This window comes from Crinia signifera, chromosome 7, assembly GCF_055691185.1.
Source record: "Crinia signifera chromosome 7, ASM5569118v1, whole genome shotgun sequence".
NCBI lineage: Eukaryota > Metazoa > Chordata > Amphibia > Anura > Myobatrachidae > Crinia > Crinia signifera.
The window spans coordinates 94,817,064-94,837,791 of record NC_139223.1 but is presented as its reverse complement, the minus strand read 5'-3'; the positions used below and the strand labels follow the sequence as shown (position 1 = coordinate 94,837,791).

Genomic DNA, 20,728 nt, shown 5'->3' with positions numbered 1-20,728 from the left:
GGGGTGGGGCTTCATGACATCAGCCTCTCCCCTGCAACCCCCACCATGTCTGTTAAGGCTTCTCCCAGAGAGGAAATCTAAAAGGTAGGCAACTATGTATTAAAAGCAAAATGCTGTAACTTGCACCCAACCAGGTACAGAATTTAGGAAAGATGATAAATTAGGATCCTTACAATACTCAGCATACACCACAGCAACAGACTTACAACATGAAGCTATCACTGGCACTGGGGCATAGGACTGGCTGCCCAGTAACAAGACTTAGAAAAATGGCACGTGCACAAGAGAGCAAATTTTCAGGCTCAGTGCTTTTACTGCACAACACCATCTCCCCTGATGATGTCACTGGGAAGATGGTGCAGCCGCGGAGAAGAAGTGTGCACCACACTTGGGTACAGTCTGTACCCAAGTTATTACAATCTGCACAATCCAAATACACACCTCCTGCAGTTCATCATGGTTTTACAATGTGTACAAAGCTGTATATTTATATTTATTTGGACTGATTTAATAATACTTAAGAGATTGCAGTCAGTAACAGTAACACAGCAATATATATTTATAAAGTTCCAAGTTTATTACTGTTCCAAGTGCAATAGTTTGATTGCATAGCCATGAAGGAGTTAATGTATGGTGAAAAAATGATGGCCAAATGCATTTCATCCTTTTAGTAGGGGCTTTTTCAATGGCAGATGTATACTTGCTCGCTGCCCTGTGTTTTATGCAATCCCATCCCCTTGTTTTGGTGCTGTCATGCAGCATTCCCAGCAATTTTGGGCAATACTGCTAGCACATGTGCCTTAAATAAACACTATGGGCCTTATTCTGGTCGGTGCGGACGGAGCCGAATATGCGGGTAGGACAGTGCGTCCTAAACCCCGCCTTTCGTACGGATCGCTCACTCCGTCCGAATGCGGTAAGCCGCTGACTGCACGGAGCACGAGTGGATTTCTCATGGATACACCTCCTCCATCTCTTGGAACCTCCCCCATCATTCAATGGTCGCAGACCATTGAATGCAGGACCGAGTGGTCCGCCAGCTCCCGCAACCTCAGACCACACGGGCATTTCTCCGTGCAAAAGCAGGGATCTGGGCGGGCAGCTGACATCCGGCAATGTCATATGTCCACCCCCTACACGTGCGTCACGGCCGCATTACCATACGTACGCCCAGCGTTTTCATGGGAACGCCCATGAAACGCGGGGTGTAAACATATGGTAATGAGCCCAAACAGCCCTTCACGCCCCTCTCCACCCCCTGTTCGTAGTGTACACATTTCATGCGGAATTTGGACGTGCGTTCCATTCGCACATGCGCAGAGACGCCTCTGCACATGCGCAGACACAAAACATCGGCGGCACGAACGCACGTGGACATTACCGCACCAACCAGAATAAGGCCCTATATTTTAACCCCAGCACCCAGACAGTCACACATACGCATCTGCTCATTTGACATTCAAGCCCACTGTGCCATATTAAAGCTGTACTTTACTAGAGATGGGTAGGACCTTGTTGTTTTAGTTGGTTTAATTTGAAGGATGTCTCTGCCAATGGCAGATAGCTATTTTGGTTTTTGGTGAGGTCAGGGACATTATCCCCAAAGTTTCTGGCGTATAAAATGGCCTGGCTTTGTGCACCTATAAACAGCGTAAAGTAACATTTCGACCGTCTCGGCACCCCCACAAATCCAGTGGCCATTCCCCCACTATACATTGTCCCAAGTATTTCATTTCATTACTTCTACGGTTCCTATGTGTTTGTATAAAAAAAAGTTTTTGCTTTTTGCTTTTGAATCATTATTAAAACATCTCTATTTCTCTTCTAACCTATTTTATAGCTGTTGAAAATATTGGTACAGTTAAAGTATTAATTATAATCATGTCCAAACTATGGCCCTCCAGATGTTGTGAAACTACAAGTCCCATCATGCCTTGCCACAGTTTTGCTATTAGGTAATGCTAAAACCATTGGAAAGCATGCTGGGATATGTAGTTTCACAACAGTTGGAGGGCCATAGTATGTAAAATGACATGCCTGAATAATAGGAATCGGTACATGTTTAGTTTCATGGCGGCAGCATGGCCGTGCGCTACTTCCGGGTCAGCGTCCCCTCGCGCTCGCCACATTTTCTAAAATAAACTCCATGCCAACAGGGACGGTTCATACCCCCACTATCCACGTTGGCATGGAGTTGATTTTAGATAGTATAGCGAGCCACCAAGCCTGCAGCATGGGCGAGCGCAGCCAGCCCCGCATGGGGACACAGACCCGGAAGTAGCGTGCGGCCATGCTGCCGCCGTGAAACTAAACAAGTACATAGGGATCTTTTTTATTTCTCGGGGCAGATAGGAAATTAACATGCAAAACTACTTTTAAATTATTTTTCACATTTCTTCACATCCCGGTTAGCTGCAAAGGCATAGGCTTATCCCAGTCCCCTAGATGCAAGTTGGAGTTTGGTACCACCCCTTAAAAGAAAGGCATGACAGCCAGTGGACCAGGGTCAGACTTACGTGATTCAACCGTCTGCTGTATGTAGAATCAGTGTTCACCTATAGGTTCCATCTCTCGGTCCAGCAGCCAGGCCCGGCGACAGGGGGGTGTCAAAGAGGACACTTGACCCGGGCCTCGAGGGTCGGAGGGGCCCCAGTGATCAAAGGCAGTGGCACATAAAATAGGGCAGCACTGAAGTGGTATAACACCGCCAAGGCCCTGGGCACACTGGCAGTCTGTGTCAGCCAGCAGCCTTCTGCGCCGCATCCCACCTTACTTACTTTTCTGTGGAGTGGATGCGGGAAGGATGGGATGTTGCACGGTGGCGAGGGGGGACGGATCGTATCTCTGCTGCGGCGTGGATGCAGCCAGATGGGAGGTTGCGCGGTGGCGAAGGGAGTGGAGCGGATCTTTGCTGTGGATCGGATCCGCGGCCATGGTGCCCGCTGTGACAGCCATTACAGCCGCTAACGCTGTAGATTCAGTGCGGGCTGTGATGCCTGTTTGATTGTGCAGCCTGCAGGCTGCAGAAAGGAGACCACAGGCACAGCCCGCCCTGCCGCCACAGAGGTGTGCTGTGCTAATAGGGTAAGTGTTGTGTGGTTTTCTATGAGGGTAGTTCAAAAAGGGGAATTGTAATGTAAGGGGAGCTAATGGAAGTGTACTGAAATGGGTGAGGAGCGCTGTGGTAAGATAGGGTGCAGTGCTGTGATCGGAGTGGGTTCTGTGAAGGGAAAGGGATGCTTTGGTGGGAGACGTGCTAGAATGGGCGGTGGGTGCTGTGTTGTGATGGGAAAGAGGTGCTGTGATGGAAGAGGGTGCTGTAATGGGTGAGGGGTGCTGTTCTGTGATGGGAAGGGGTATTGTGCTGTGAAGGTTGCCATGCTGAGAGTGGATCCGCCCCCCCCCCCCCCATCCCTCCCTGGCAGTTGTAGTTTTGCCAACTGTTACAAAACTACCTAAATTGTATGTGTGTGTGTGTATATATATATATATATATATATATATATATATATATATATATATAGGGGGGGCCTCAGACATATTTTGGTATCGGGCCCCAAGATTTCTGTTGCCGGCCCTGTCAGCAGCAACGTGTGCACCATCACTAGCACACGCTGAGTGCTACCAGGCAGGAACTGCTCTATCCCCTATTGCAGGTGTTAGCAGTGCAGAGCCAGTTAGATCTCTGGCCAAAGATCAGCGGTCACACTTGGATCCCACTGTGAACCGCACAGGTGCTGCTGTACATGCAGGAGCCCTTTCAGGGCTTTTAGCCCGGACACATGCAACACCATTGCTTCTGGCAGTTATGACCCTAGTCATCTATCTGATACAAATGTGTATTTACTTTTAGCAAACAGAAAAATAATGTGTGCATTATGTTGTTGAAATGACTGTACATTATTTGTCTGTCATAATACATTTTATTTACTACAGTATTTTTTACTGTGTTACTGTTGGTGTGGGTCATTAGGTCGACCACTATTAATTGACGGTGAAAAGCTTGACCCAGGAAAAGGTGACATGGACAGAAAGTCACCACATGTAAATGGTCAACACATGAAAAGGTCAACATGAATTGTTCATGTTTTTTTGTGTCCATGTCCACATATATCAACATTGACCCCCAATTAGTGTAACATGTACCCTCACATGACTCGCAGTGCTTCGAACATGCTTTGCTCGACAGACTTTACTAATCCCAATTGTAGTCCAATAGTCGACCAGTTGCTTGTGCCAACCTTTTGTTAATATTGACCTAGTGCATCTTGACCTTTTGACCAGGCTGACTTTTTTGTCTGTCGATCAATAGTGGTTGACTTGTTGGCTATTAACCTAACAACCGAAACCAGATACTGCAATGGTTTTAACTTACCAAATGCCTTAATTTGCTTCCTATTTTCACAATACCCTGGCATCCTGCTCCTCCCGCAGGCTGCTTAAGCAACGTCATGCTGTCAGGGCAACATAATTTGCTGTGTGTTATGCTGCTGGTCTGGAGATCCTGTGCTGTACGCACTAATGCTGGGTACACACCAAAACGATTTTGGCACAATCCCATCAATCTGGATCCAATTCAGACTGATTGGATGCAGATTGGATGCAGATTTGGTCATAATCGTTTGGTTGGATCTGAATTGGATCCGAATCCAATCCTACCTGCTGCAGGTAGGATCTGTAAAAGATCCATTCATCTGAATACAGAGGGGATCAGATCGTATGCAAATCGTACGATCCGATTTGCATACGATTTGCATCCAATCCAAATCGTTTTGGTGTGTACCCAGCATTACTGTTATAACCTACTTAAATGAAAGTCTCCCCAAATTTTTTTTTCACTTTTTAAATATCTTCTTATAGGATTTCTTGCTAAATAATTTGGATAAAGAAATCTACAAACCTCTGATGATCAACTTCTCGGCCCAAACATCTGCAGCACAAACTCAAAGCATTATAATGTCCAAGGTTGATAAGAGAAGAAAAGGTGTTTATGGTCCTCCACTGGGGAAAAAAATGGTAACATTATATATCTGTTTAACTGTTCTATACTGTGCATTAATAAATATTACAGTACTTGTCATAATATAGTTAACATTTGTATGCATAAGTGCCAATTGTTTGCCCTTTCTAGGCACAGTACCAGTTTTGCTTATATAAACTGTGGTTTGTTATGTTTTACACACTCAGGGCAGAGTATGCCACTGCACATTGGGGTTATTCTGATACACTCGGAAAGGCACAATCACTCTCTAATGGACCAAAACCATATGCACTGCAGGTGGGGCTGATGTAACATGTGCAGAGAGAGTTAGATTTGGGTGTTTTATTGTGTTTGTGCAGGGTAAATACTGGCTGCTTTATTTTTACACTTCAATATAGATATCAGTTTGAAGTACACCCACACCCAAATCTAACTCTCTCGCACATGTTACATCAGTCCCACCTGCAGTGCATATGGTTTTGTCCATTAGAGAGTGATTGTGCCTTTCCGAGTGAATCACAATAACCCCCATAGTGCTGCAGGTTTGGGCACTGTTGGTGGCATTGCATTTATCAATTATCAGTTTTACTTTCAATTGTAGCTTCTCTCCTATTTGAGAGCCCTGCATATCCTCACCGCCCCTCTCTCCTTCCTCTACCCCTTATGACACCTATACATATACAACATTCATGATCTTAAATTAGTGAACTCTTTGTTATTTTGTCACACTGTTTTTGATTACATTTCAAAATGCTGATATATACAGGATTCTAACCCATCACATGTTGCATTGCAGTCAGACACTATTCACTGAGCTATCTGCCTTTGCATATGAAGCTTGAGAATTATAATTATTTGATGCTCCCTTTTACCTTGTGAAGAAATGATCAGCAATGCAGTTGAGCAGATGTATGTAGTGTGTAGCTGCATGGTATTGGATATGCACACTACAGATCTGCTCAATTGCAATTACATTTTTAGTTTTGTTGTAGCTTCATATATAGTAGTAAAAAATGTCATAGTTTTTATGAAGGATTATAGCTCACTAGGTAGGATGTTTGACTGAAATGCAACAGGTTATGGCTTATGCTGATTTTTGAGGTGCAGCACCCCACACCCAGATAAAGCATTTGGGTCCCCCAATACAAAGAGAAGCCTTGATGATGGCTTGGGGGCTTATTCATATATTTACAAATACATGTAACCAAGAGCTCTGAATGATATTATCATATACAGTAGTGCAGTATTTAATCTGGTTACTGATATCATTCAATGTGCTGATGGTAACAATATATATTTCGGTACTTATGTAGTATCTGGGCTTCCGATTTAGAAATCGGATCGCATCGCATCGTATCGCATCGCATGCGACCAAATCGTATGCGATGCGATGGTCAAGATTTTTCCATAGGATTCAATGTTAAAATGGTCTGAGTCCATTTTAACATAGAATTCAATGGGAAAAAGGGGTCCTTTTCCTTTCCCCACTAACCAAGTGGGCATGGAGTTGGATATAAACCTGTGGCGAGCGTAGCGAGCCACCGAGCCCGAAGCGTGGCGAGCGTAGCGAGCCCCGCGAGGGGACACAGAATACTTTTTAAGAAATATGCGTCCCCTCGCGGGGCTCGCTTCGCTCGCCACGCTTCGGGCTCGGTGGCTCGCTGCGCTTGCCACGCTATATAAAATCAACTCTATGCCCACTTGGATAGTGGGGAAATGAACAGGACCTTCTTAACATTGAATCCTATGCAAAATCGCATCGAATCGCATCGCATCGAATCGCATCTGATTGTATGCCTTAAGGTAAGGCATACAATCACAAAATCGGCAGCCCAGATACTACATAAGTACCTATATTTCTCTTACTCAGTATTATCCCTCCCTTTCATGCACCTGAGTGATATAACTAAACTATTTGAGCAACAACAATAAATAATTATTTATAATCGTGCTCAGTCCATATAATTACATGTCCTGTTGTATTGTGACAACACCTAGTTATGGAAAATTACTTTATAACCCTTAAATATAATGGCAAACGCAGAAATAATTGCACACCAACACAAACTTGTAAAAAAAATGTATGACAATGCTTTACTTGTAAATAAGCTTAATTACAGGTATTTGCAAATGCAGACTAACACAGGCAACATAACATTGATTAGTTAAAACTTAAACAGTAATTCTAGATCAAATCAAAATGGAAACCTATCAGGGACAGTGATCAGCCATTAAACCTCATTTCATAGTTACCTCCAGCCCCCTGCTTGCCTGTTCTTCCTCAACTGCCTGCCCCTTCCTTCTCTAACTCTGATATTTAAACCTTAATCACATAATTAATTACTCATAAGCATTGAGTCTTATTGGCAAGCTCTGCTTTCAATCATGATGTCATAATTAACCCAACTTCCTTGTTACTAGGGGAAGATTCAGGGGCCTTGGGGTCTACCCATATGTGGCCCTGTTCTTATATTGTTGATACGTTTGTGGAGACTAGCCGGATGTCCTTGCTCTGTGTACTGTCAACATCGCATTCTTAAGCTTATAAAATAAAAAAAAAATTCTATAAGAAATCACTCTTCCAGCACTGTTCTGAATCTTCAGCCATTTTATTTTTTATTTTTTTAATTTTTTATTATTTCAGCATATAAAAAGACAAGACATTCACAAAACAATATACAATATCCAACATCAACAATACAAAACCCATCCATCCCTTATTTCATACTTATGTGGCTGACCCGCTTAGCAATCCCTGCTTTACAATTGCTATAGTCCCAGGCTAAAACAGATTGTGACCGCATTTCAGAGAACACCCATCCTCTATTACCCACCCACCAGACATAATTCCCTCTCTAAAGCCTCTCTGTCACTGGCCTGCTTCCCATGCTGGTCCAATTGGCCCAATTTTACATATAACCTTTTTACACACTTATTCGCTGTACACCTTTAGGGACCTATCTGGCGAACACGTTATATTTATAAACTTTATTATTATTATTTTTTTTATTTTAGTGCATTCTGTGTTTCTTAAGTCTAAACATTTATTCTATGAATTTCTCATGTGTATTTCTATAAATATGCACAAATTTTTTGTGTTTAACCGTGAACTCTACTAGTATTAACCATTCTACCAAATTAAATCAATCCAATATTGACAAAAAAAAAAAAACTCTATGTGTTTATAATATTTATTTTCTTTAATTTAGTGCAGTCTGTGTTTTTTGTGTCTAAACATCTATTCCAAATCTTCTCAAATTTCTCAGGTGTCTTTCTACAAATATGCACAAATTTTTCGTGTTTAACCGTGTACTCTACTAGTGTTAACCATTCTACAAATTTAGGTCCGGTGTTAACCAGCCAGGTCCTCGCAATTACAACTTTAGCAAGTGAGCACATATTATTTATAAATAGTTTATCTTCTGCAGGAATATTCCTGCCATTAATAATGTTTAACAGACAGCCCCCACTAGTGAGGAGTTCCCTTTTAATACCCCATATCCCTAGGGTCTTAATGATTTTCCCCCAGAACTCCTGTACAATCGGGCATTCCCAAATAAGATGGTAAAAGGAACCGACCATAACGTGACATTTCGGGCACCGATCCGTTGCTCTACCCCCAAACTTAAGCAACTTTGGCATCGTCATATATGCGCGGTGTAGAATATATAGTTGTACTTGTTGTACTCTAACGGAGTTAGTTGCTTTAGGTATGGCCGTCAGTGCTTTTCTCCATTCCTCTAGTCCAATTTGTCCCACATCTCCCTCCCATTTCTCCCTTAAGTTACCCAGCTCATCACCATCTCCCTGTAATAATAGGCTATAAAGCTTAGATGTTATCTTATATGTGTTCTCCAAATTAAGGAGTGCTCTAAACGGGGAGACTGCGAACCCGAGGTGTCGACTCTTAAAATGAGTACCCAGCGCTTCCCTCAACTGTAAATACCTAAAAAAATATCCCTTGGGTATCGCAAACTCCTCCTGTAATTGTACAAAGGATTTTAGGACATTCTGCGCATAGAGTTGCCCTAGAGTAGTGATCCCATAGGGCTCCCATACCTCCAACACTTGTAGCTGTGTAATTTCCTTAATCCACAGGGGGTCATTTAGCGGATATTCATAATCTATGTCCTGAAATCCTATTAGCCTAGTTGCATCTCTCCACACCCTAACTGCTTGTGCTACAATCGGTGTATCAGATTTTAAAATATGCCCCGCCAGTAATTTTTGCAGAGGCCTTCCCCCCTTTTGGTTATGAGATACAGCTTCTATAAGTGCTTCATTCTTACATAGTGGCCCTACCCAATCCCTTAATGAGGCCAACTGACTGGCCATATAATAGAACTTGAAATTGGGCAGGGCAAGGCCCCCATTGTCTTTTTTCCGCATTAGAGTTTTTAGTCTAATTTTTGCGCGGCCCCTATTCCAGACAAAGGAAGCCAAAATACTGTTAATCTTTCTGAAGAAGGTATCAGGTATATATTTAGGCGAGTGTCTCAATAGGTAGAGAAATTTTGGGAGGGCAATCATTTTTATCAAGTTAACTCTTCCTGTGGTGGTCAAGGGTAATTTACCCCAGCTTTTAGTTTTATTGACTAAATATTCCACAATTGGGTCCAAATTTAGCTTCTGATAGTCACCTGCCTCACGCGAGATCGTAACCCCTAAATATTTGAAGGTGTTGACCCATTTCAACGGGGTATTAATTAGGGGAGAGTTCGAATCCTTGCTTCTAACAGAGAATATGCTTGACTTTGCCCAGTTGACCCTAAAACCAGAATGATTACCAAATTCTTTGATAGTGTTCATTACTAATGGCGCTGCCTTGCTCCCATCAGCAAGGAACACCAGAAGATCGTCTGCATAAAGGGCCACGACGTCCTCCTTTAATCCTGTAGCAAAACCTTGTATGTCCGGATGTTTCCGCAAGATACACGCCAGGGGCTCAATCGCCAACGCAAACAGTGCTGGCGATAAAGGGCATCCCTGGCGCGTACCCCTGGATAGGGAAAAAGGGGAGGACATATCACCATTCACGCTAATTCTAGCGCATGGATCCAAATATAAAAGTTGTACCCATTTTATAAACCTGGGTCCAAGCCCCATTGCCCCCAATACCTCCCAGAGGTAATGCCACTCGACCGCGTCAAATGCCTTGACGGCGTCGAGCGACATCACCACCGGGAGCGGGCGCATCACGGTTGTGGCCTGCAGATGCATCTGTAGTTTTTGAATATTGATTGACGTTGACTTCCCCGGCATAAAGCCAGTTTGGTCATCGCAAATCAACCCGTTAATGCATCTATAGAGCCTGATTGCCAAAATTTTGGCCAAGATTTTTGCCTCGGTTGCAATTAGGGAAATGGGCCTATAAGAATCTAGTAATAGTGGATTCTTATCCGCCTTCAGCAAGACAACGATTTTTGCCTCTAGCAGTGATCTAGGCAAACTATTTTCGGCAAAGCCAGCATTGTACATTTCAAGAAGTAAAGGGGCCAAGATGTCCACATATTTTTTATAAATTTCGGCAGGTAAGCCATCAAGACCCGGTGATTTGCCGCATGGGAGTGATCTGATAGCATCAATTACCTCTTGTAGACTAAGAGTGGCGTCGAGTTCCAGCATATCCTCATAGGTCAATTTAGGTAACTCTATATCATCCAAATAGACCCTGGTCTCCTCCAGACTGGACTTTGTTCTGGACTCATACACCCCTTTAAAATACTCCCCAAAGATGTTAACAATCTCCTTACTCTCGCATACCTCCTCTCCCGCTGCATTATGTATTTTAGAGATGGTATTTGGGGGGGATTCCACCTGGGCAATTTTCGCTAGTAATTTTCCTGATTTATCTGCCGATACATATCTTATTAGAGAGTTATATGACATAGATCTAACATTCTCCTCTTTTATATAATTAAGCCATCTCTCCTGGGCTTCGGCCCATTTATTTTTAGATTGATCGTCCCTCTTTAGGATATAGTCTGCTTCCCCTATATCACATTCTCTTTCTAGCTCCTGCCTTTTGGTCCTACTTTCTCTTTTAAGTTCGCCTATGGCTTTTTTAAAGCCTCCCCTCATGACTGCTTTAAAGCAGTCCCAGATTATCCCCGGGGCTGCTGTACCTTTATTCATAACCCAAAATTCCTCCCATTGCTCCCGAAGATTCACTTTTTCATCTACTTTATCCAGCCATCTGGCATCAAACTTCCAGAATGCGTTTTGTCTGGTTTTACTATCTGAAATCACAATAACTATTGGGGAGTGATCCGAGATACCCCTGGTTTTATAACATACCCTCTCCACCCTAGGCATTAATTCTTGTGATATGAGTGCCATATCAATCCTTGAAAGAGATTGGAAGGATGATGAGAAACAGGAATACTGTACCGCATCCGGGTTTCTCACCCTCCATGCGTCCACCCACCCAACATCCCTAACAAAGGCATCAAAGCCCCTATAACTCCTACTATTTCCTGTTTGCGATCTACTCCATCTGTCCCTTCCAACATCTAAGACGTTGTTGAAATCCCCGATGCATATTAATGGGAGCTCCGGTGTTTCTGCCGCAAACTTTATTGCCATTCTCAAAACGTCATAGGAGAAGGGTGGAGGGATGTAGATCGCCAACAGTATAACTTGGTTAGAGCATATAGTACAATCTAAAAAAACATAACGGCCATAGGGATCGATACTCTTTCGATTACAAACAAAAGGCAGGGATTTTTTTACTAATATAGACACTCCCCTGGATGAGGATGTGAAGGATGAGTGGAAAATCCAGCCAACCCAGGCTTTTTTCAAACCCCTCTGATTGTTTCCAACCAAGTGAGTTTCCAGAAGGCATGTAATATCTGCGTTATATTGTCTCACCTGTTTTAATACCAGTGAGCGCTTGATTTTATTATTCATGCCTCTGGTGTTCCAGGCTAGAATTGCCACCATCTAACTAAAGCCAGACATTTCTTTCAGCAGGAATTTGACCATAATCCACCAATGGCCATTTCCGCAAGGCCACAAATATGCAATACAATTATCCCAAATGGGTTTGGATGGACATACATACAACACTAACAATACAAACTTACATAACACCCTTTCCCCCCCACTTCCCTCCCCCCACCCCCCTCCCTGTATACCTTCCCCCCCTGGTATACCTAATCCCTGCTTATAACACCTCTAAACCACCCCTAGGCTACTCACACTACGGCACACCAAAAAGACGGTGAGCTCCCCAGGACAATTTCTCACATTATAGTATAATAATTCACTCTAAATATCAATTTGCCAGTTGGCTTAGACCGGGCTGCCATTTGTCAATCCATGCAGCGGCCTCATTGGTAGACTGGAAAAACACTGCACCGTTTTCAGTCACCACTCTCAATTTTGCAGGAAAGATCATAGAATATTTGACCCCTTTCTCCCGGAGTCTTTTCTTGACCTCTTGAAACTTGGCGCGTTCCTTTTGAACTTCTATTGCAAAGTCCGGAAAGAATGATACTCTTACACCATTATGCTCCAGCGGGCCTTTCAGCCTTGCTTGGCGAAGGACAGTGTCCCTGTCCTGATAGTGTAAAAATTTCATAATTATAGTCCGGGGGGGAGCCCCAGGGGGTGAAGGCCGGGCCGGCACTCGATGGGCCCTGTCAATAGAAAAGAATTGAGAAAAGTTATCATTGCCCAGTTTGGCTTTGATCCATTTTTCAAAAAAGGAGATGATCTCCATGCCTTCCTCCTTCTCTGGAAACCCCACCACTCTCACATTACATCTGCGCAGTCTGCCCTCCATATCAGACACTTTGTCCTTAATTTCTCGCATTTGTGTAGCCAGCTGGTTAACTTTCTGCGCAAGCAGGTTGTTACTGTCCTCTACATTTGAAATGCGGGTTTCAGCTTCTTTTATTCGGTCCTTAACTTCCTTTACATCGATTTTTACTTGAGTTATATCAATTTGAATGGCTTCCATTTTTTCAGTTAATCTTTGCTCGCTACCCTGGATTGCTTCCAGGAGTTGCTGGGAAGAAATGTCGGGTGTTGGGGGGCTAGCTGCTTTGGTCGGGGTGCTATTTGGTGTGGACGCAGGTGTTTGTCCATTACTGCTGTTTGGCTGTGAGCGGGCAAACCGCTCCAAACGGGTCGCTGCCGCAGAATTGCTGCTTTTGCCCATCTAGGCGGCTCTGTATTATGAAGCTAGCTTTGCAGTTAGCTCAGGAAGGGGTGACTCAGTTATTTCTCTTATTGCTCTTGACAAAAGTCCGTAATCATAGGAGAGCGTTCCAAAGCCAGCATTTATAGTTATAGTAGCACAGTCTCTCCTGCAATGCTTGCTGAGGAGCTTTACTGATTATATGAACTTAACCAAAAAAAAAAAAAAAAAAAGAACAAAAAAAGGACCACCGGCACGGAAAAGTCAGGTATATTATCCCACAATCACTCACTCCCTTCTTTCAGCAGACAGAGAGATTAGGATATACGATTTTTGGTGCTATTGCACCCCTGCTGCGGTCAATAGTCAAACTTGTTTGGCTGGTGTTCAATTATCGTTTTGACTCTGCATATATCGCTTACTGTAACGTGCACGAGAGGGGGGGGGGAGGGGTGGCACAAATGATGCTCAATGATATACACTTCCCACAGCTTTATAGTCACTTGGGTGATACTTTTAATGCCCAGTTGGCCTTCCTTTACACTCAGTCTAAGTAGCTGCCAGTGTGGTTATATGCATAGATGACACAGTCCTTCTCACCATTTCAGCTGTGATTGGAAGTAAACTTGGTTTGTGCTTACCCCGTCAACCCGTCGCCCCTCAGCAGAAGTTCTCAGGGGAAGGAGAGATCCAGCAGTAGTCGTTGAATGCCGTGCCAGTCTGTTCCTCTCCGTTTTCCTGCCAATCGGGCAGTGCCGGAGGTCTTCCCCGAGGCCGCGATGCACCCAGCCACCGTCTGTCTTTTTCCCGCAGCCTCCTCGTGCAGGGCAGCGTCGCTCACCAGTGACGCGTCACAGACCCTGAGCGCCCGCTTCCGTGTTCCCGTCCGTCCACGAATCTTCAGCCATTTTATAATGGTTTTTCTGCAAGTCATAGTTGACAAAATGGTTGCTGCTTCTAACAAACACATGCTGCTTAGTGCAAAGGGTAGGCCCCATACGCCGTAGCTAGTACCTTTTGAAGCAAGCAAACACCAGCTGCAGCAATAATAACAGTATTTAAACAGAGTGTATAAAAGCATAGAATTATTGATGCGTTCATTTCTGTTTTAACAATTGACACCAGAGTAGAGATTCATAAATGTGTCCAATTGTTCTTGTGGTAATTTTTTATATAAAAAGAATGAAACAAGAATATAGCGTAGTACTTCTTGATACATAAATATGAAAATTTAATTTGGTAGGCCAGGGGATGTGCAATGAGTCCTCTATTTGGACCACCCTCTGTGCAGAGACAATTCAAGGATGCTTACAGAAAGCTTACATTCAATATACTGTACAATGGTCACCCATATAACAGTATCTTTATAAGCTCACATGAATGCTTACTTCTCTCAGGCGTTGTATCCTCCCATAATGGATTCTTTGTTGTATGGTCAAACCAAGGACCAATATGCCACGCAGACTTAATCTTTTAAAAAAAAAAAAGAATTTTATTTTCTTTTTGATAAAACACCAACGCGTTTCAACAAATCATTTGTCTTTTTCAAGGGGTATACCTTGAAAAAGAAAATAGATTTATTGAAACGCGTTAATGTTTTATCATTTTTTATTTGGGAGATTATATCTCATGCTCCCTGAATATACTCTTATTTTAAAAATAAATAAAAATTCTGTTTTTTTAAAAGATTAAGTCTGCGTGGCACATTGGTCCTTGGTTTGACCATACAACAAAGAAACCATTATGGGAGGATACAATGCCTGAGAGAAGTAAGCATTCATGTGAGCTTATAAAGATACCGTTATATGGGTGACCATTGTATATTGAATGTAAGCTTTCTTTAAGCATCCTTGAATTGTCTCTGCACAGAGGGTGATCCAAATAGAGGACTCATTGCACACCCCCTACCAGAAGGAACTATTTGATCACTTGGGAAATTGACTTTTCATATTTATGTATCAAGAAGTACTACACTATATTCTTGTTTCATTCTTTTTATATATATATATATGAAAAATTACCACGAGAACATTTGGACACATTTGTGAATATCTACTCTGGTGTCAATACAACAGGACATGTAATTATATGGACTGAGCGCGATTATAAATAATTAGAGATGTGCGGCGGCCACTTTTTCGGGTTTTGGTTTTGGATCTGGATCTCCCTTCGTGTTTTGGATCTGGATTGGTTTGGCAAAACCACCCTTGCGGGTTTTGGTTTTGGTTTTGGATCTGGATTTATTTGGAAAAATGCTAAAAATTGCTAAAATAATAGTTTTCAGGCCTGTTTTTGCCCCTAAAGTGTTATTGAGCTCAATAACATTAGTTTCCACTCATTTCTAGACAATTTTGATCACTTCACAGCTCACAAAATCGTTTTCATTTACTGTAGTAGATAAGGTTATCCCGATGTAGCTGGATGACTAAGCTAGGCGACAGCAGTGGGCATCACATACATGTGGACCTTACACTTCCAACCTGGCACATGTCGGAAGCAGAGCAGCACTACAGGGGCAGACATTGTGGCAGTTTAATAACCCCCCCCCCCCCTTGTAGCTGCACTCCTCTTTTAGAACCTCCACACCATTAGCAAGAGAAGAGAACATTTGATTAGTTTAATATCTAACAAGACCCCTATCTGGCGTGAGGTCACGTGGTTTGTGAAGATACCTCCTTATCAAACTTGATCAGACAGGCTAGGCGTACGTTTTCCATTTCCTCCCTCACCACTTCACCACATTACATGTGTTCCTCCCGAAGGCACGCACTTGGTCTAGTACACTGACCATCAGCAGCTGTTGGGACTACTTCTTCCCAAACATTTATCAATCCATCCATACTATCCCAAAAGGAGGATATACTCTGGATGTCACTGATGACATCTATTCTTCCCCAATAGAGAAGGACCGATCTTCGTTCAAAGCTATACTAGTAGCTGCGCTCCTCTGGTAGAAGATCCAATCAAGTACCAAAACCCCTGTTTGGCTTGATTGAGCACTCTTCCTCATGTTCAGCCAAGGAGCAGTGGGCGTTTCGTGCAGCACTTATTTAGTCTGCAAGGTAGTATCTGATTATATCAGTTTAATATCTAACAAGACCCCTATCTGGCGTGAGGTCACGTGGTTTGTGAAGATACCTCCTTATCAAACTTGATCAGACAGGCTAGGCGTACGTTTTCCATTTCCTCCCTCACCACTTCACCACATTACATGTGTTCCTCCCGAAGGCACGCACTTGGTCTAGTACACTGACCATCAGCAGCTGTTGGGACTACTTCTTCCCAAACATTTATCAATCCATCCATACTATCCCAAAAGGAGGATATACTCTGGATGTCACTGATGACATCTATTCTTCCCCAATAGAGAAGGACCGATCTTCGTTCAAAGCTATACTAGTAGCTGCGCTCCTCTGGTAGAAGATCCAATCAAGTACCAAAACCCCTGTTTGGCTTGATTGAGCACTCTTCCTCATGTTCAGCCAAGGAGCAGTGGGCGTTTCGTGCAGCACTTATTTAGTCTGCAAGGTAGTATCTGATTATATCAGTTTAATATCTAACAAGACCCCTATCTGGCGTGAGGTCACGTGGTTTCTGAACGCTGGGAGCATTACCAGTTGCCTCTTCATCCATCACCTAATGGGTGGAGGGGGGTGGGGTAATTGGTGGCAGGGGTGGGGTAATTGGTGGCCTCCACCTCTCTAGGACCCCAGGTTAGGAGATCCCTATATAGGTCTACCCTTATAGACCGCTATCTATGTAGTAGGGTCAATTAGTCTGCTACATCTGTCACCCAATTCACCGCTAAGGTTAATTTGTTTGAGCTGGCTGGCTAGGTGTGTTTTCCCTTACCTCCCTCACCACTTCACCAAATCACGTGTGTTCCTCCCGAAGCCACGCACTCGGTCTAGGAATGAATAAGACCATGGATGTCCCTGAGGACATGTTTTCATCCATTATGGATGGGGTGGAGAGCGAATCACCCATCTCCCCACCATTCATCCATCAAAGATTTAAAAATTTATGACGCTACAAAGAGCCAACAAATGACGCAGAAAGAGGTGCAAGAAAAAGATTTGCTGGGGCCCTGCCACCCAGCCATTCATCCATCCGGGACATCCTATCCAAAAAGTATGATAGGAAGGGATAAGACCATGGATGTCCATGAGGACATATTTTCATCCATAATAGATGATGTGGAGAAAGACACCACCCATCTCCCCACCATTCATCCATCAAAGATTTAAAAATTTAGGACGCTACAAAGAGCCAACAAATGACGCAGAAAGAGGTGCAAGAAAAAGATTTGCTGGGGCCCTGCCACCCACCCAGCCATCCATCCATCCGGGACATCCTATCCAAAAAGAAGTACGATAGGAAGGGATAAGACCATGGATGTCCATGAGGACATATTTTCATCCATAATAGATGATGTGGAGAAAGACACCACCCATCTCCCCACCATTCATCCATCAAAGATTTAAAAATTTAGGACGCTACAAAGAGCCAACAAATGACGCAGAAAGAGGTGCAAGAAAAAGATTTGCTGGGGCCCTGCCACCCACCCAGCCATCCATCCATCCGGGACATCCTATCCAAAAAGAAGTACGATAGGAAGGGATAAGACCATGGATGTCCATGAGGACATATTTTCATCCATAATAGATGATGTGGAGAAAGACACCACCCATCTCCCCACCATTCATCCATCAAAGATTTAAAAATTTAGGACGCTACAAAGAGCCAACAAATGACGCAGAAAGAGGTGCAAGAAAAAGATTTGCTGGGGCCCTGCCACCCAGCCATCCATCCATCCGGGACATCCTATCCAAAAAGAAGTACGATAGGAAGGGATAAGACCATGGATGTCCATGAGGACATATTTTCATCCATAATAGATGATGTGGAGAAAGACACCACCCATCTCCCCACCATTCATCCATCAAAGATTTAAAAATTTAGGACGCTACAAAGAGCCAACAAATGACGCAGAAAGAGGTGCAAGAAAAAGATTTGCTGGGGCCCTGCCACCCAGCCATCCATCCATCCGGGACATCCTATCCAAAAAGTACGATAGGAAGGGATAAGACCATGGATGTCCATGAGGACATATTTTCATCCATAATAGATGATGTGGAGAAAGACACCACCCATCTCCCCACCATTCATCCATCAAAGATTTAAAAATTTAGGACGCTACAAAGAGCCAACAAATGACGCAGAAAGAGGTGCAAGAAAAAGATTTGCTGGGGCCCTGCCACCCAGCCATCCATCCGGGACATCCCATCCAAAAAAGAAGTACGATAGGAATGGATGAGACCATGGATGTCCATGAGGACATATTTTCATCCATAATAGATGATGTGGAGAGAGAAATCACCCATCTCCCCAACATTCATCCACCAAAGAGGTAAAAAAATTAGTACGCTACAACAGCCAACAAAACGACGCAGAAAGAGGTGCAAGATGACATTGTCCTTGGGCCCTCCCACCCACCCTTATGTTGAATACAGGACATGCACAGTTTAACAAACCAATCATTTCAGCGACAGGGACTGCAGCGGGAGGGACTGTCAACTGTGGCTGAAATGATTGGTTTGTTTGGGCCCCCACGAAAAATAAAAGGCAATGGGCATTGCACAAACTGGCTTTACAAGAGGTCATCCTCAGCGTCAGATTCCTCAGCCTCATCCTCTTCTTGACACACAATTAATTCGTCGTCGCTGGAATCAACCAATACAGGAGGACTGTGTGCAGTAGGAGGACGTAAGTGTTGGCGAAGGAGGTCCAGTTCGTGGAATTTGAAATTCATTTTTATGAAGAGCATCTTCTCCACGTTTTGTGGAAGTAACCTCCTACGCCGATCGCTAACAAGGTTCCCAGCTGCGCTGAAGACTCTCTCAGAATAGACACTGGAGGGTGGACAACTTAAATAAAGCAAAGCCAGTTTGTGCAAAGGATGCCACATTGCCTTTTTTTCCTGCCAGTAATGGAATGGACAGTCTGACATACCTATATTGATGCTATCAGCAAAGTAGTCATCCACCATTCTTTCAATGGTGATATCATCATAGTCTGTGGCAGTCGACGTGTCCATGATTCTAGGAAGCTCCTTCAGTCCGGACCAGATGTCAAATAGATTTCCGGACTGAATAGCAGTCGGTCTTCTAGGAAAATTGAGCTTTTTCCTCGCAACCCCTGTGGTAGAAATTGAAGGAGAAGTTGTGCGCCTGCCACGTTCCGCTTCAGCTGACAATTTTTGGACCAAGAGGTCTTTGCACCTCTGCAGATTTGTTCCCATTGGTAACAAAGACACGATGTAAGACTTAAACCTAGGATCCAGCATTGTCCCCAAAATGTAAAGATCTGATTGTAAGACATCCGCGACCCTTGGATCGTTGCAAAGGGAACAAATGGCGTGATCCACTAGCCCAACATATCTAGCAGAATCAGTGTACTTCAACTCCTCCTTCAATTTCTCCAACTGCTTCTGCAAAAGACCTATCAAGGGAATGACCTGACTCAAGCTGGCAGTGTCAGAACTAACTTCGCGTGTAGCAGCCTCAAAGGGCTGCAGGATCTTGCACACCACGGAAATTATTCTCCACTGAGCTTGGCTCAGGTGCATTCCCGTTCCTCTCCCTATGTCATAGGTCGAGGTGTAGCTTTGGATGGCCTTTTGCTGCTCCTCCATCCGCTGAAGCATATAGAGGGTGGAATTCCACCTCGTGACCACCTCTTGCTTCAGCTGATGGCAGGGCAAATTTAGCTTTTCTTGCAAGTCTTGCAATCTCCTGCACGCACTTGCAGAATGGCGAAAATGTCCACAAATTTTCCGAACAACGGACAACATCTCTTGAACACCCCTGTCCTTTTTCAAGAAATGGTGCACCACCAAATTTACTGTGTGAGCAAAACATGGGACATGTTGGAATTCGCCCACATGTAATGCACTCACAATATTGGTGGCATTGTCGGATACCACAAATCCCGAGGAGAGTCCAAGTGGGGTAAGCCATTGCGCAATGACTTCCCGTAGTTTTTCTAGGAGGTTTTCCGCTGTGTGCCTTTTACTGAAACCGGTGATACACAGTGTAGCCTGCCTCTGAATAGCAATGGGAGATGATGTTGCTGCTGCTGCTGTTGGTGCTGCTGCTGAAGGCAATACATCCACCCAGTGAGCAGTCACAGACATGTAGTCTTTTGTTTGCCCTGTTCCGCTTGTCCACATATCCGTGGTTAAGTGGACAGTGGGTACAGAGGCATTTTTAAGGACAGTAACAACGCTTTTTTTAATGTCCGTGTACAGCCTGGGTATTGCCTTCCTGGAGAAGTGGAACCCAGATGGAATTTGGTAACGGGGACACAGGATCTCTAGCAACTGGGTAAAACCCACAGAATTAATTGCGGATACTGGACGCACGTCTATTACCAACATAGTTGTTATGGCGTCAGTAATACGCTGTGCAACGGGGTGACTGCTGGCATACTTCATCCCCCTTTCAAAGGATTGACTTACAGTCAGTTGCTTGGCTAAGTGATCAGGACTAGCATTCCTGGTCCCTTTCCTTGAAGCAGCAGCAGCAGCACCAGAAGCAACA

At 43.8% G+C, this 20,728-nt stretch overlaps 1 protein-coding gene across 2 annotated transcripts in view; it reads left to right on the top strand.

Moving 5' to 3' along the window:
• DNAH7 (dynein axonemal heavy chain 7) overlaps nucleotides 1-20,728 on the top strand; it is a 918,640-nt gene that overhangs the window by 614,250 nt on the left and 283,662 nt on the right. For both annotated transcript variants that reach the window (XM_083153498.1, XM_083153497.1), the window contains one exon: nucleotides 4,861-5,016. In XM_083153498.1, coding sequence (XP_083009624.1) covers nucleotides 4,861-5,016 — 156 coding nt within the window. The remainder of the gene's footprint in view (nucleotides 1-4,860; nucleotides 5,017-20,728) is intronic.